General features: G+C 62.1%; 4 protein-coding genes across 7 annotated transcripts; 3 read left to right on the forward strand and 1 right to left on the reverse strand.

Annotated features, from left to right (window-relative positions):
* The first annotated feature begins 223 nt into the window (after positions 1–223).
* On the forward strand, positions 224–3,327 carry MAX (MYC associated factor X). 2 transcript variants are annotated; one of them, XM_042836747.1, is made up of 5 exons: positions 224–312; positions 447–473; positions 1,917–2,024; positions 2,275–2,404; positions 2,481–3,327. In XM_042836747.1, the coding sequence occupies exons 1-5, from the start codon at positions 277–279 to the stop codon at positions 2,666–2,668; spliced, it is 489 nt and encodes a 162-aa protein (XP_042692681.1). In that variant the 5' UTR covers positions 224–276; the 3' UTR covers positions 2,669–3,327. The 2 variants fall into 2 exon arrangements, with proteins under 2 accessions (XP_042692681.1, XP_042692682.1); XM_042836748.1 differs by having other exon boundaries at positions 231–312; positions 2,281–2,404.
* Positions 3,255–6,876, reverse strand: LOC122170111 (protein farnesyltransferase subunit beta-like). The gene is given in 13 exon segments (XM_042836740.1): positions 3,255–3,619; positions 3,701–3,815; positions 3,894–4,005; positions 4,210–4,342; positions 4,432–4,561; positions 4,635–4,721; positions 4,805–4,888; positions 4,985–5,085; positions 5,087–5,132; positions 5,612–5,703; positions 5,869–5,941; positions 6,016–6,080; positions 6,778–6,876. Coding segments are annotated over 13 exon segments (1,239 nt in total). The 3' UTR covers positions 3,255–3,517.
* Positions 6,877–8,105: 1,229 nt separating this feature from the next.
* Positions 8,106–10,213, forward strand: RAB15 (RAB15, member RAS oncogene family). 3 transcript variants are annotated; one of them, XM_042836744.1, is made up of 7 exons: positions 8,106–8,229; positions 8,889–8,949; positions 9,050–9,110; positions 9,196–9,273; positions 9,360–9,449; positions 9,746–9,811; positions 9,876–10,213. In XM_042836744.1, exons 1-7 carry the CDS (start codon positions 8,106–8,108, stop codon positions 10,029–10,031), a joined length of 636 nt encoding a protein of 211 aa, XP_042692678.1. In that variant the 3' UTR covers positions 10,032–10,213. The 3 variants fall into 3 exon arrangements, with proteins under 3 accessions (XP_042692678.1, XP_042692680.1, XP_042692679.1); XM_042836746.1 differs by having other exon boundaries at positions 9,640–9,811; positions 9,876–9,966; XM_042836745.1 differs by lacking the exon at positions 9,746–9,811.
* Positions 10,214–11,433: 1,220 nt separating this feature from the next.
* Positions 11,434–12,300, forward strand: GPX2 (glutathione peroxidase 2). Its single transcript, XM_042836741.1, has 2 exons — positions 11,434–11,723; positions 11,793–12,300. Exons 1-2 carry the CDS (start codon positions 11,436–11,438, stop codon positions 12,141–12,143), a joined length of 639 nt encoding a protein of 212 aa, XP_042692675.1. The 5' UTR covers positions 11,434–11,435; the 3' UTR covers positions 12,144–12,300.
* The last annotated feature ends 300 nt before the right edge of the window (positions 12,301–12,600 follow it).

Below are 12,600 nucleotides of genomic sequence, written 5' to 3' on the forward strand. Positions count from 1 at the left end.
CCGTGAGCGAGAAGGCAGCGGCACTTCCGACCGCCGGCGGGACTTCCGGCTGCCTGACCGCTAGGGGACTACAGCTCCCGGCATGCAGTGCGCGGGGGCGCGGTGTACGCCGGGAGCTATAGTCCCCTGCGTGCCCCCGTCTGCGCAGTCTCGCCAGCCTTGGACTCGCCGCCCCACGATGCCCCGCGCTCAGGCGAACGGCCGGGCAGGGCGGGCGCACGCGCGCTGCGCGCTGTTGTTGTGGCGGCGCGGCCCGCTGCTCCCTGGCCGGCAGCGATGAGCGACAACGATGACATCGAGGTGGAGAGCGACGTGAGTCCGCCCACCCCCCCGCTCCCCCCCTCCCCCCGGTGCCCCGATGTGGGCAGTGAGGGGGTAACGCTCGGTTTGTCCCTTCTTCCTCCTCCCCTCCGCCCTTCCATGCTTCCTCCTCACGGGGCCCGCAGGAGGAGCAGCCCCGCTTCCAGTCCGCGGTACGTTGGGGGGGGGGGGGGGGGGGGCTTTGGGGTTCTGCTCTTGGGGAGAGCACTGGCTGGGGAAGGGCTGTGCCGTGAGGGGGTCGTATTTGGGGCGGGGGGGGCACTTGTGTGGGGTTTTTTTGGCGGAGGGGGGACACCTGTGTGGAAACGCGGGGAGGGTCTGAGGGAGGTCAGTGTGATGGGGGAGTCTATAGGGTCCCGTCGAGGGAGCAGCTGTAGGATGCGTCTTTGGGATTGTTTGGGGGAGGGTTGTTGTGGGGAGGTCTATAGGGTTTTGTTGTGGGGGGGATATGGAGGGGACTGCGGTGATGGGAGGGCTCTGTTTGGGGGGAACACTTGTGGGGTTGTGTTTGGGGGGGTTGCGTGTCAATGGGGGTGGGAGGGTCAGCTGTGGGGTCCAGTCTTGGGGGAGGGGGGGACCCCTGTAGGATGTGTCTTTGGGAGGGCTGCATGGGAAAGAGGGGGCTCTGATTGGGAGGGGATGGGGGATTGTGGTGATGGGAGGGCTCTGTTTGTGGGGAACGCTTGTGGGGTTTTGTTCTAGGGGGATTATGTCATGATGGAGGCCCTATGGGGTCGAGCTGGGGGCGGAGATACCTGTGGGATGTGTCTTTGGAGGGACTCTGTGTAAGGGGGGATATCTATGGGACTCAGGGTGTGGGATGTGTCTTCGGGGGGGGGCTCTGTTAGGGTGAGGGTCTATGTTTGGAGGGAAATGGTGGAGCTGTGGTAATAGGACTCTTACAGGGGTGCTTCTTTGGGGCTGTGGCTTTTGGGGAAGGGGGACAGCTGTGGGACTGTTTTGGGGGGGTGGGGTTGTGTTTGGGGTGTGTCTGGGAGGCTGATAAGAGGATACTTTGTCTTGGAGTGGGTGGGGGAAGGAAACGGACACAGTTGGGTTTGGGAGGTTTGGACAAACACCTGCGGGGCCGTGTTATGGAAGTGTCTTTACTTTGAGGGGTAATGATATCTGTGGAGGCTATGTTTAGGGGTCGTCTGGGGGGGCTGTGGCATTAAACAGGGGCTGTCCAGTGGGGTGAGCAGGAGGGCTGTGCCTGCTTTATGGGGAAGACATGTGAATTTGTGTGGTTGGGATGGAGGGTGTATCTTCTGGAGCCGTTTCTCTGTGGGCTCTCTTTGAGCAGCGTGGGGCTGCCTCTTTCCAGAGAGCTGCCTTAGGGAGAGGGGACGCAGGTGGGGCCGTGCCCTTTGGGCATATGCAGAGGCAACTGTGTGCTACAGGGGCTGTGAGGCATTCTGGGGGGTGTGAAACTGCTTCCCCCCCACCAGCCCCCACTTCTAGGCCCAGCCCCAATTCAGCCACAGCAGGAAGCTGCGCCACGGGGAAACTGAAAGCACCGTGGTCCCCCCCCCCCCTTCCCTGCCCCACTCTGTGTGTGTATGTGTGTATGTGCACGCGCCCCCCACCCCCCGCAGGCCGACAAGCGAGCCCACCACAACGCACTGGAGCGCAAACGGCGGGACCACATCAAGGACAGTTTCCACAGCCTGCGTGACTCCGTGCCCTCCCTGCAGGGCGAGAAGGTGAGGTTGTGGAGCGCGGCGGCACGCCCCACAGGGACCTTTTTGACTTCCCCCTCCCTCGGCTACACCAAGTGGAGCAGTGCTTCCTCCTGCCAACGTTGCCCGGCTCTGAGGTTTTGGTGGCAGAACCTAATGGCGCAGTCAGTGAGGTGGCTGCGGGTCTCTGAAGCTGTGCCACGCGCATCCTGGGGGCCTCCACCCCACGGCAGAGCTGAGGTCTTTATCTGGCCCATGCCTTTTCCCACTATTGCCACAGGCATCCCGGGCCCAAATCCTGGACAAAGCCACAGAGTACATCCAGTACATGCGCCGGAAAAACCACACGCACCAGCAGGACATCGATGACCTCAAGCGGCAGAACGCACTGCTGGAGCAGCAAGGTGAGCTCCCCCCAGGAAGGGGGTACAAAGGCCGTGCCCCTCCCCACCCTGGGCTGTGACGCCCCTTGCCTTGCAGTGCGAGCCCTGGAGAAGGCGCGCTCGAGTGCCCAGCTGCAGGCCAACTACCCAGCAGCGGACAGCAGCCTGTACACCAACCCCAAGGGCAGTGCCATCTCCGCTTTTGACGGCGGCTCTGACTCCAGCTCTGACTCGGAGCCTGATGAGCCACAGAGCAGGAAGAAGCTGCGCATGGAGGCCAGCTAGGCCCCCCCACATCTGCCCCCTGGCCCCCTAAGGACTCACCCTTTTCTCCTCAAGGCTCCAGGGCTGCACCCTTGCAGCCCTCCGTGCCGGAATCCGGGGGGTCTGGGGGACCCCGACTGCGTGGAGATGCCACCAGCACCCCCATTTCCTCTCCCCCCTGCCGCTAGCGAGCCCCTTTCTGCACCTCCTCCCCCCCTTCGGTTTTATATGAGCATTTCTATTTATACCCAGGGACCACTGCAGCCCTGAGCTGAGCACGAGGCTGTGCAGGAGGCGGGCATCCCCCCCAGCCCCCATTGCCCACCTGCGGGCACACCCAGGGGGTGAGCACAGGGGGGGGGTCTCGCTATTTATTTCCTGTGTGTGCAAGGCATCCCCCTGCCCTCCATGGCATGGAGCTGCAGGGCTCGGGCTGGGTGGTCTGCGTGTGCATCCTGCCCTATGTCCCACCCCTCCAATACACGAACACCAGAAGCCGCCTCCCCACATTTGTGGCATTTCCCCACCTCTCCTCTCCCTGTAGGTGACCCCATTTTAACGCCATTCATTCCATGGATCTAAAGTATGTTGTACATACTGCTCAGAGTTGTCTTGCAAGTTAAGGCTTCCCTTTACTATAAGACTTATAAATAATAAAAAGGAAAAAAACCCAAAACGTATTTTATCCTTCCCCATGGTAGCTGTGTTTTCTTGGGGTTGGGGAGGGGGGAGCAGGGCTGGGAAGCCTCCCATGCTCCTTACTCACCCTGAGGGCAGGTGGCAGCTCTGCTTTACGGCCCCCCAGCTCCTTTTTGGTATGGCTAGCACCCTGAGGGCCTCACTCTGCCCAGATGGGTGGAGCGCAGACCCCTACCCTGTTGCCTCCAGTCTGGGCACAGGCTGCTGCAAGAAGTGCATCGCTGCCTTCATCACTTTTTCCGGCACAATGTTGTAGATGGGATGCGTGGGCTGCTGCCAGAGTGAAGGACAAAGCACTTTGAGCCTGAAGAAGCCCTGAAGTGGGAGTCCCGTATCCCCTCCCCCCCCACCTACCAGGCGGTTTTCAGGGATGCCCAGGACCAACTCGTGGTGCAGATCTCCGCTGCCAAAGTGCTGAGCAATGGCCAACCCGCTCAGGCAGTAGCAGGTGTGGTAGAAGTCCCGTGACCTGGGGCAGGGTGGGGGGCACACTGAGCAGAGAGCCCTGGGGGTGCAGTACCTCCCCCACAGCTGCCTCAATACTCACTTTCCTGGCTTGTCCAGCAGCCCTCCAGCTGGACACTGGCAGCACAGCAGGATGTACTCCTGCAGCGCCGACTGGTCGAACATCCAGCGTGACATGCTGAGCGCCTCATCACCTGCACAGGAGAAGGGGGGAAAGAGGGTCTGTTAAAACACCCCAAGACCACCCCAGGGAAGCCTCTTTCTAACCGAAGGTCCTGCCGCACCCTCCAGGGCTGTGCTACGCTTTGCTTCCTTGCTCAAGCTCATTCATCCCCCTTCTACAAACATGCTTCTTGGAGGCAGATGAAGCCCCGGTTTTCCCCATTTGGGCCACTCACCCTGTGTGTGAAGAGCACGGTGCAGCAGGGGCAGCAGCCCTGCCTGCCAGAAGGAGTAGCAGCCATCCACAAGCTTGTTGCAGCGGCCCTGGAAGCCACCCTCGAAGTGCATCTGCCGCCCAGTCACCCAGTGCTGCATGGGACAGCAGGTTTCATCACCAGGAGTGGGTTTCATCACCAGGACCGGGACCCCCCAGCACCACAGCACCCTGTGACACCCACCAGCAAGCTGCGCAGGTTCAGCAGGTGCTCCTTCTTCAGGATGACCAGCGCTGCCAGCCCACAGAAGGTGTACCCACCATGAGCCTCCATGCCTGGCACCCCGCCGATACCACCTTCCCAGTTCTGGCATCTGCATGAGGACAACACTAAGGACAGTGACAGAGGGGCCACCCACCCTGTGCCCGCTCTGGGCCAGCACTCACCTTGCTATCCACTCGGCTGTCCCAGTGAACAGCGTGGGTGTGAGGATATTGGTCAGCGATGCCACCGCAGCAGCACAGTAGGCGCTCCTGGGGGAGAATGGGACAATGTCCCCTCTGTCCCCAGCCCTGGTGAGGGCTGCACAGGGTCAAAGAGGGGACAGCTCACCCACCTGACATCCACCTCACCGCCTACATGCATAAGGAAGGAGCCATCGGGTTGCTTCAGCGTGTGTAGGTACTCCAGCAGCTTCTGCCTGTGGAAGAATGCGGGTGTGTGGGGCAGCGTGGAGCTAGAAACCCCCCCACCCACACCCCAACCACAGCCCCACACCACCCTCCTATCAACGTACCTATCAACGATGCTATATGCTTCTTCTGTGCCAATGATGCAGAGCGCGTTGACAGCGGCGTAAGTGGGGGCAAGGTGGGGGTGCTGGCCTGGCCCCCCCCCCAAAGCCACCCTGGGGACTCTGGCAGCAGCTCAGGAACTGGCAGACACTGCAGGGACAAGGGGGACAGCTGGGGACAGGAACCAGGGAAGGACACTGGGGCGGGGTGGGCAAGAGGGTGAGGGTCCCAGGATGGCACTGAGCCTTCCCTTAGCACATCCCATAGCAGAAAAAGGTTCCAGCCCCATCTCAGTGTCCCCAGGTGTTTCCAGGGGGATTCCCACCTTGGTGATGTGTCCCAACCACCTCGGGGAGCCCCCCACCCCAGGACGTGGATGCTGACTCCTGTATCTCCCCCACCTCCCTCTGTCACGAGATGCTGGCCGGCAAGAATAGGCAGCATTGAGGGCTCCACAGGACACAAAGCACCGTTGTGCTGGCGCCAGGGACACGGCGACGGCGGGAGGTGGCCCCAGAGGACAGGGCAGTGGGCACCTCTGGGAGCAGGCGCACCCACGCTGAGCAGCTCTGACGTGGCTCATGGGGTGCTGACCCCTCGATGCCCCCCAAGGCTGAGGAACGACTTACTCAGAGGCGATCGACTGGGGAATGGGCTCCTCCAGCAGCTCCAGGCTGTGCAGGATCCAGTAGCAGAGCCAGGGGCGGCTGGCATCCAGACACTGTAGGGACAGGGGGGACATGAGGGGCTACAGGCACTCTGGGAAGGGCAAATCACGAATCCACCACCCCGGGGCACCCCATGGCACAGGAGCAGCCTCCAGGGCAGGAATAACTCAATGACAATTGAAGGGTTCACCAGGGAGCCCTGGGGCTGTGCTCAGTACCTCATATGCTTCACCCAGCTGCCGGAGGCCTCTCTTCAGGTAGTGGAAGTGCTTCTCCCGCTGCAGGACAAACCTGCAAGGCAGCAGGCAGGGCTCAGCAGAGCCCCAGCCCAGAGCATGCTGTGGGAGCACTCACGGGGCACTTACTGCACAGCATGGTGGTTTGTCTTGTAGGCATCAAACACTTCCTGCACAATGTCCTCCACTTTGCTCTATGGTACAAGAAGTAGAGCACACTATCAGTGCCTGGAGCTGCCACACCATGCAACCTCCACTCACTTTAGGTCTAAGGTTAAAGTTTTCAGACCCCTCCCTGTCCCACCTCAGCACGCCAGGGGCCAAGGGAGCTGATGCAAGAAGTACAGTTGGGGCTTCCTGGTCCCAAAGTTAAGCAATGCACCACGGTCTGGAGCTGGAGCAGGGAAATTCACCCCCTCACTGCCTCACACCTGGCCCCATGGCACTCTCTGACCCTGGCACTCAGATCCCAGACCCGCGGCATTCCCCGACCACCGCCTTTCAGACCTCAGTCCTTCAGACTTTGGCCCTCTCAGACCCCAGTCTCAGCACTTGCCCCTCAGACCCAGCTCCACGGCTCCATCACAATCCCATGCTCTGCAAGCTCTCAGTTATACACCCTTTCATATCTTATGGCCCCTTAGACCCCAACCCCTCAGCCCCCAGTCCAACAGATCCCAGCCCCAAAGCCCCCAGTCCAACAGATCGCAGCACCACAGCCCGCTTAGCCCCCAGGCCCAAGGCCCCCTCCGATCCCGGCCCCCTAACCACTTCCACACCCCAACCCCTCAGAGCCCCGGGCCCCTCACACAGCAGTACCTCAGCTCCGGCCGTACGGCCTCTCAGACCCCAATCCCCCCACCCCCGGCCCCACAGCCTCTCTCCCCGCACCTGCTCGGCGGAAGTGTGTGTCCTCACGCCGTCCTCCCGCAGCCGCCGCCGCCCGCCGGGGCCGTGCGAACCGGGGCCGTGCGGGGATGCCCCCGCCATGCTGCTGCCGGCCGGGCCGACGGCGGCCGGGCGGGGACATAAGACCACGCCCCTTTCGGGGGTAGCCACGCCCTCCGCAGTTGGCCACGCCCACTCCGCTCTAAAGCCCCGACCACCCCGGGGCAGGCGGCGCTGCGTGGCGGCGCGCTGGCGTTGTGTGGTCAGGTGACGCCGTGTCGCAGTGTGGCCGCGGTGTCACCTCGTGGCGCTGCGACGCTCGGGCCGCGCAGGCAAACCCCCAACCCTGGGGGTGTTCCCCGGGCTGGCTCTGGGCGTCTCCACCCCATCACCCCATCCGGTGCGGCCTCACAGAGACCTGCGGACGTCTCCCATTGTCCCCACCAGTGCCCTGTGGGCCGTCCCATTCTGTCACCCACGTCCCCCGCTCCAAACCCATGCGTGTCCCCACCCCATACCCCCTTCCGCATCTTCCCAGTGACCCAGGATGTCACCCAATGTCACCTCCAATGTCGCCCAGTTGCGCCTCTACACTGTCCCCTGCTGTGTCCGCAGCTGTTGCCCACATCCCCCGCTCCAAACGCATGTCCCCCACCTTGTCCCATATCCCCCAGCTCCTTCCCATGCTGCTTCCCAGTGACACGGGACATCTCCTGGTAGCCCCATTGGTGTCCTCCAGTGCATCTGCGGGTGTTCCCTGCCATGTCCCCACTTGTCACCCACATATCCTGCTCCAAACCAGTGTGTGTGCCCCCTGCACCTCCCCATGCTACCTCCTCCTGGTGACCCCCAGTGCATTCCCAGATATCTGCTGCGGTGTCACCCATGTCCCTTGGGTCCAAACCCGTGTGTGTGTCCCCACTACCCCCTTAATGCGCTGTGGTTCCTCCCAGTGCCTTGGCTGCAACTCCAGGTGTTCTCAAATGGTCCATTCCATACACCCCATTGCTACCTCTCGGTGCCCCAGGACATCTCATACTGTCCCTGTTGCTCTCCCCCACCGCATCCCTTTCTGACCCTTGCTGCGTCCTCCTCTGTCACCCACATCCCCTGCTCCAAACTCACGACTCTTCATCGAGCCCCTACATCCCCCGCTCCAAAACCGTGTGTGCCTCCACCTCGAATCCCCATGGTGCATCCCTCACTGCCTCCCCCCCCCCCCCTCCATCCCTCCCGCCTCTCCCTCCCGGTGCCCGGCGCATCCCCGCGCCCCGCCCAGGTGCCATCCCGCAGGATCCCCTCCCCCGGCCCGGCGGCGGCGCGAGGCCGCCATGGCCAAGCAGTACGACGTGCTGTTCCGCCTGCTGCTGCTCGGCGACTCGGGCGTGGGTAAGACGTGCCTCCTGTGCCGCTTCACCGACAGCGAGTTCCACCCGGCGCACATCTCCACCATCGGTACTCGCACCGGGGATGCGCGGCGCCAGGGGGTGGGAGCTGGGAGACGGGAAACCGGGCGGGTAGCGGGAGCTGGAAGCAGTGAGAAAGCGGGGGTAGGGGGGGCTGGGAGCAGAGCAAAAGCGGGGGCAATGGGAGCTGGGAACACCGGGGAACCTGGAAACCGAGGGTACCGGGAGCATCCCGGCTCCGGGAAACCGGGAGCGACGGGTAGTGGGAAAATGGGAAACTGGGAGCACCGGGAGGTGGGAGAATCCGGAAGAGGAGAAATTGGGGGCTGGGAGCAGTGAGGAACCTGGAAACTGGAGAAGTGGGAGCTGGGAGAATTGGAAAAATGGGGAGATTGAAGCTATGGGAAAATGGGAAACTGGGAGCGCTGGGAGCATCGCAGCACCAGGAAACAGCAGGGAAACCAGGGGCACCGGGAGCCACCACACTGGGGACAGGGAGCAGCGGGGAGCTGCAGTGCTGGGAGCATCGGAGGGCAGCGGAAGGAGCTCCGCGGGGGTTCAGAGTGGCACAGCACAGCTATGGGCCAGGAGGGCTGAAGGGGTCTGTGGGGGGGGCGTCCCCAGTCCCAGCTGAACGTAGGGAGGAAGCACGGAACCACCCCCCAGGAAAAAAAATAATGATGATAAAGCTGCCGTCCTCCCATCCAGGGGTGGACTTCAAGATGAAGACGATCGAGGTGGATGGCATCAAGGTGCGCATCCAGATCTGGTGAGTGCTTGGGGAGGTCGCACCCCACGGTGCCCCCCCTCGGGGTTCATCTAAGGCATGGGGTAAGGAATGACTTCTCCAACCCCCTCCATGCCCCCAGGGACACGGCAGGGCAGGAGCGGTACCAAACCATCACCAAGCAGTACTACCGGCGGGCACAGGTAATAGGGGCACGAGGGGGAGAAACTGAGGCACGGGGAGGTCAAAGTGCTGCCTCCTCTCCCCTCCCTGGTGCCTTTCCTGCAGGGCATTTTCCTAGTGTATGACATCAGCAGTGAGCGCTCCTACCAGCACATCGTCAAGTGGGCCAGCGACGTGGATGAGGTGGGGGCTCAGAGGGAGGTCCCTTTCATTTATAGGTGAGGTGAGAGGTGCTGATGTGCTCCCTCCTCCCCCATCCCTTTTCTCAGTATGCACCCGATGGTGTCCAGAAGATCCTCATTGGGAACAAAGCAGACGAAGAGCACAAGAGGCAAGTGGCCAAAGAGCAAGGGCTGCAGGTGAGCTGGTGGGGTGGCACTCCCTGCGTGGCCAGGGCCCCCCAGTGCACCAGGACCCCCCCCCCCGGAGCCTCCTGCACCCTGAGCATCCCCTTGTGCTCCCCCCAGCATCACCCAAGTTCTCCCTCCAAATGCTCCCCCACCTCCAGCCTCCCCTAAAATTGCCCCACACCCCAATGCATGGCCATAGACTGTGCACCCAGTGGGACCGTCTGTCTGCCCCATGATGTTGAGAAATGGGGGGGTGACCCCTCACCCAAAATCCTATCGGCACCGCCGAGCCCTTTGCCTCGCAGCTTGCCCGGGAGTATGGAATGGACTTCTATGAGACCAGTGCCTGCAGCAACCTGAACATAAAGGAGGTGTGTGGGGCTGAAGGCGGGTGCCTCCCACCCCATCCCAAAGGCTGACCCCATTTCCCTGCAGTCCTTCACCCGACTGACGGAGCTGGTGCTGCAGGCGCACCGCAAGGAGCTGGAGGGGTTGCGCACTGCCACGGCCCCCCCTGAGCTGGCCCAGCTGGAGGAGGATGAGCAGCAGACCCCGGGGGGGCACGACAACCCCAAAAACTGCTGGTGTTGAAGCCTGGCCTCCCCCTGCCCTGCTACAGAGGGGGCATGGTGGGGGAACACAAGGAACGGGGACTTACCCCCACTCCACCGCAGCCCCTTGGTGTTTGGGGGGGGGTCCCAGGCACTGTTGGCATACCCTGCAACCCTGTTTTGCACACCATTTCCACAATAAAGGAGATACTGGAGCCCCTTCACCGGGAACGGTGTCACCTGGCGGTGCCACCGTGGCGTCCCCGGCACTGCGGCAACCCGAGCAGCGATGAATAATGGAGGGAACTCACCAGTGTCCCCTTTCCTAGGGTGGGGACAAGGTTGTGGAGATGTGGAGATGCAGTGGTAACAGGGCCATGGGCACCAAGCAGTGGGCACTGAGATGGGTGGGAAATGGATGGATGGCAGTGGGAAGTGCAGGCGTTAGGATGATCATAGGCGCCGGGACGGAGGGACAATGGGATGGTGGTGGGCAGCAGGGAAGAGCTGGACACTGGAACATGGTGGTATCAGGGTAGCAGCGAGCACACGGTTGGGTGGGCAGCAGGTTGGTGGTGGGCATCGGGATGGTTGGGCATTGGGTTGCTTACTGGGATGGGTGGGCATTAGGATGGTGATGGGCACCAGTACATGCAGACACTGGGATTATGGTGGGCACTGGGATGGAATGACATTAGAAGGGTGGTGGGTAAATGGGGCATGTGCATTAGGACGGTCATGGGCACTGGGAAGGGTTGTGCAGCGGGACGGTGGCAGACAGCTGGATATTTGGGCATTAGGATGCTGTTCCTTATTGAAACTGACAGACACTAGGATGGTGATGAGTGCTGAGATACGTGAGCATCGGGACGATGGTTGGCAGTGAGATGGGGGAACCTTAGGGCAGTGGCGGTCACTGGGATGAGTTGGCAACAGAATGATGGCCACTGGCACTTGTGGTTATTAGGGTGGTTATGGACAGTGCAACAGTGGGCACCAGGGCAGGTGTGTTTTAGGCCACTGTCACTTCCTGGGATGAGTGAGCATTGGAATTATGGTGGGCACTGGGACAAGCCAACATTAGAACAGTGGTGGCATTAGGATAAGTAGTGGGCAATGGGACAGCACTGGACATCAGGATGGATGGGTACCAGTAGGATGACACACAGGCAGCAGGATTACGGCTGGCACGGGGATGGTGATGGACACACGGGCTTCAGGATGGTGGGCACTGGGACGGGCGTGCGCTAAGGACAATGTGGGGGCACACACAGCAAGCACCCTGCGCCCAGCCCCAGGCTGCTTTGAGCTCCGTGCTGTGGCAGCCACATCAATAATTGAGGCCGGCGGCGCTGCCCTGGCCTTCCCCCACCCCGTCCCTGGGCAGGTGCCAGCAGGTGGGCCGGCTCTGCTTTCCACCCAGTCACAGCACAGATGCCGTCACATGGGCACAGGTCAGCCTTTAAGGCGGGCAGGCAGGCGGCAGAGCACATTGTCACCTGCAGCCATGAGCATTCCCATCGCCAAGTCCTTCTACGACCTCAGCGCCACCTCCTTGCAGGGGGAGAAGGTGGACTTCAACGTCTTCCGCGGGCGGGTGGTCCTCATCGAGAACGTGGCGTCGCTCTGAGGCACCACGGTGCGGGACTACACCCAGCTCAACCAGCTGCAGGCACGCTACCCGCGGCGGCTGGTGGTGCTGGGCTTCCCCTGCAACCAGTTCGGCTACCAGGTAAATCCACGGGAATGAGGGGACGCGGGGTGGTGGATGATGCGGCTCAGCCCCTCGTACCCTTGCCAGGAGAACGGCACCAACGAGGAGATCCTCAACTGCCTCAAGCACGTGCGGCCGGGGGGCGGCTTCGAGCCCAACTTCACCCTGTTCCAGAAGTGCGAGGTGAATGGGAAGGACACCCACCCCGTCTTTGCCTACCTGAAGGCCCACCTGCCCGCCCCCGTGGATGAGGCAGACCACCTGATGGCCGAACCCCGCTTCCTGGTGTGGAGCCCTGTGCGGCGCTCTGACATCTCCTGGAACTTTGAGAAGTTCCTGGTGGGGCCCGAGGGGGAACCTTTCCGTCGCTACAGCCCTCGCCTGCCCACTGCCCAGATAGAGCCCGATATCCAGCGCCTCCTCAAGCTGGCCAAGTAGGGCCGTACCCCCCACCCAGATAGCCCCCGTCCTCTGCCAGGTGATGGCCCCCTCCGAAACCCCCATGGGGAGGGGGTCTGATGGGGTGGAGGGCTGGGGCCGCTGGGATGGGGCTGGCGGCAATAAATGAGCAGGAGGCAGCATCCAAGCCCCCTTGTTTGCGCCCCCCTTTCCTGGTTTTTGAGACACCGAGCACATGGGATGCAGGAAGTAGTTGTGCACAATGGAACGGTGCCAAAGCATGGTGGCAGCTCCATTATAGGAAGAGGAGGGGAGAGGTGAAAGCAATTTCTGCAGACTCACAGTGAAGGTGTGCCACCCCGCCCCGCCCACAACAGGAATGAGTGCCCCCAGAGGGGCACAGCAGGCAGAGTGAGGCAACAGCCTTAGAAGGGCTTTGGGAGCAGAGCAAGCACTGGGAGGTGGGGCACAGGAGAATGACATCACCCCCAGCCTG

This window comes from Centrocercus urophasianus, unplaced genomic scaffold, assembly GCF_019232065.1.
Source record: "Centrocercus urophasianus isolate 14NV4802_14NV808 unplaced genomic scaffold, USGS_Curo_1.0 seq_63, whole genome shotgun sequence".
NCBI lineage: Eukaryota > Metazoa > Chordata > Aves > Galliformes > Phasianidae > Centrocercus > Centrocercus urophasianus.

Excerpts from the sequence above, each read along its gene's own strand:
- MAX (XM_042836747.1), top strand. The coding sequence starts at position 277 with ATGAGCGACAACGATGACATCGAGGTGGAGAGCGAC. Across the intron at positions 474-1,916 it reads AGCCCCGCTTCCAGTCCGCG|GCCGACAAGCGAGCCCACCA; the intron begins GTACGTTGGGGG and ends CACCCCCCGCAG. Across the intron at positions 2,405-2,480 it reads CGCACTGCTGGAGCAGCAAG|TGCGAGCCCTGGAGAAGGCG; the intron begins GTGAGCTCCCCC and ends CTTGCCTTGCAG.
- RAB15 (XM_042836744.1), top strand. The coding sequence starts at position 8,106 with ATGGCCAAGCAGTACGACGTGCTGTTCCGCCTGCTGCTGCTCGGCGAC. Across the intron at positions 8,950-9,049 it reads AAGGTGCGCATCCAGATCTG|GGACACGGCAGGGCAGGAGC; the intron begins GTGAGTGCTTGG and ends CCATGCCCCCAG. Across the intron at positions 9,812-9,875 it reads GCAACCTGAACATAAAGGAG|TCCTTCACCCGACTGACGGA; the intron begins GTGTGTGGGGCT and ends ATTTCCCTGCAG.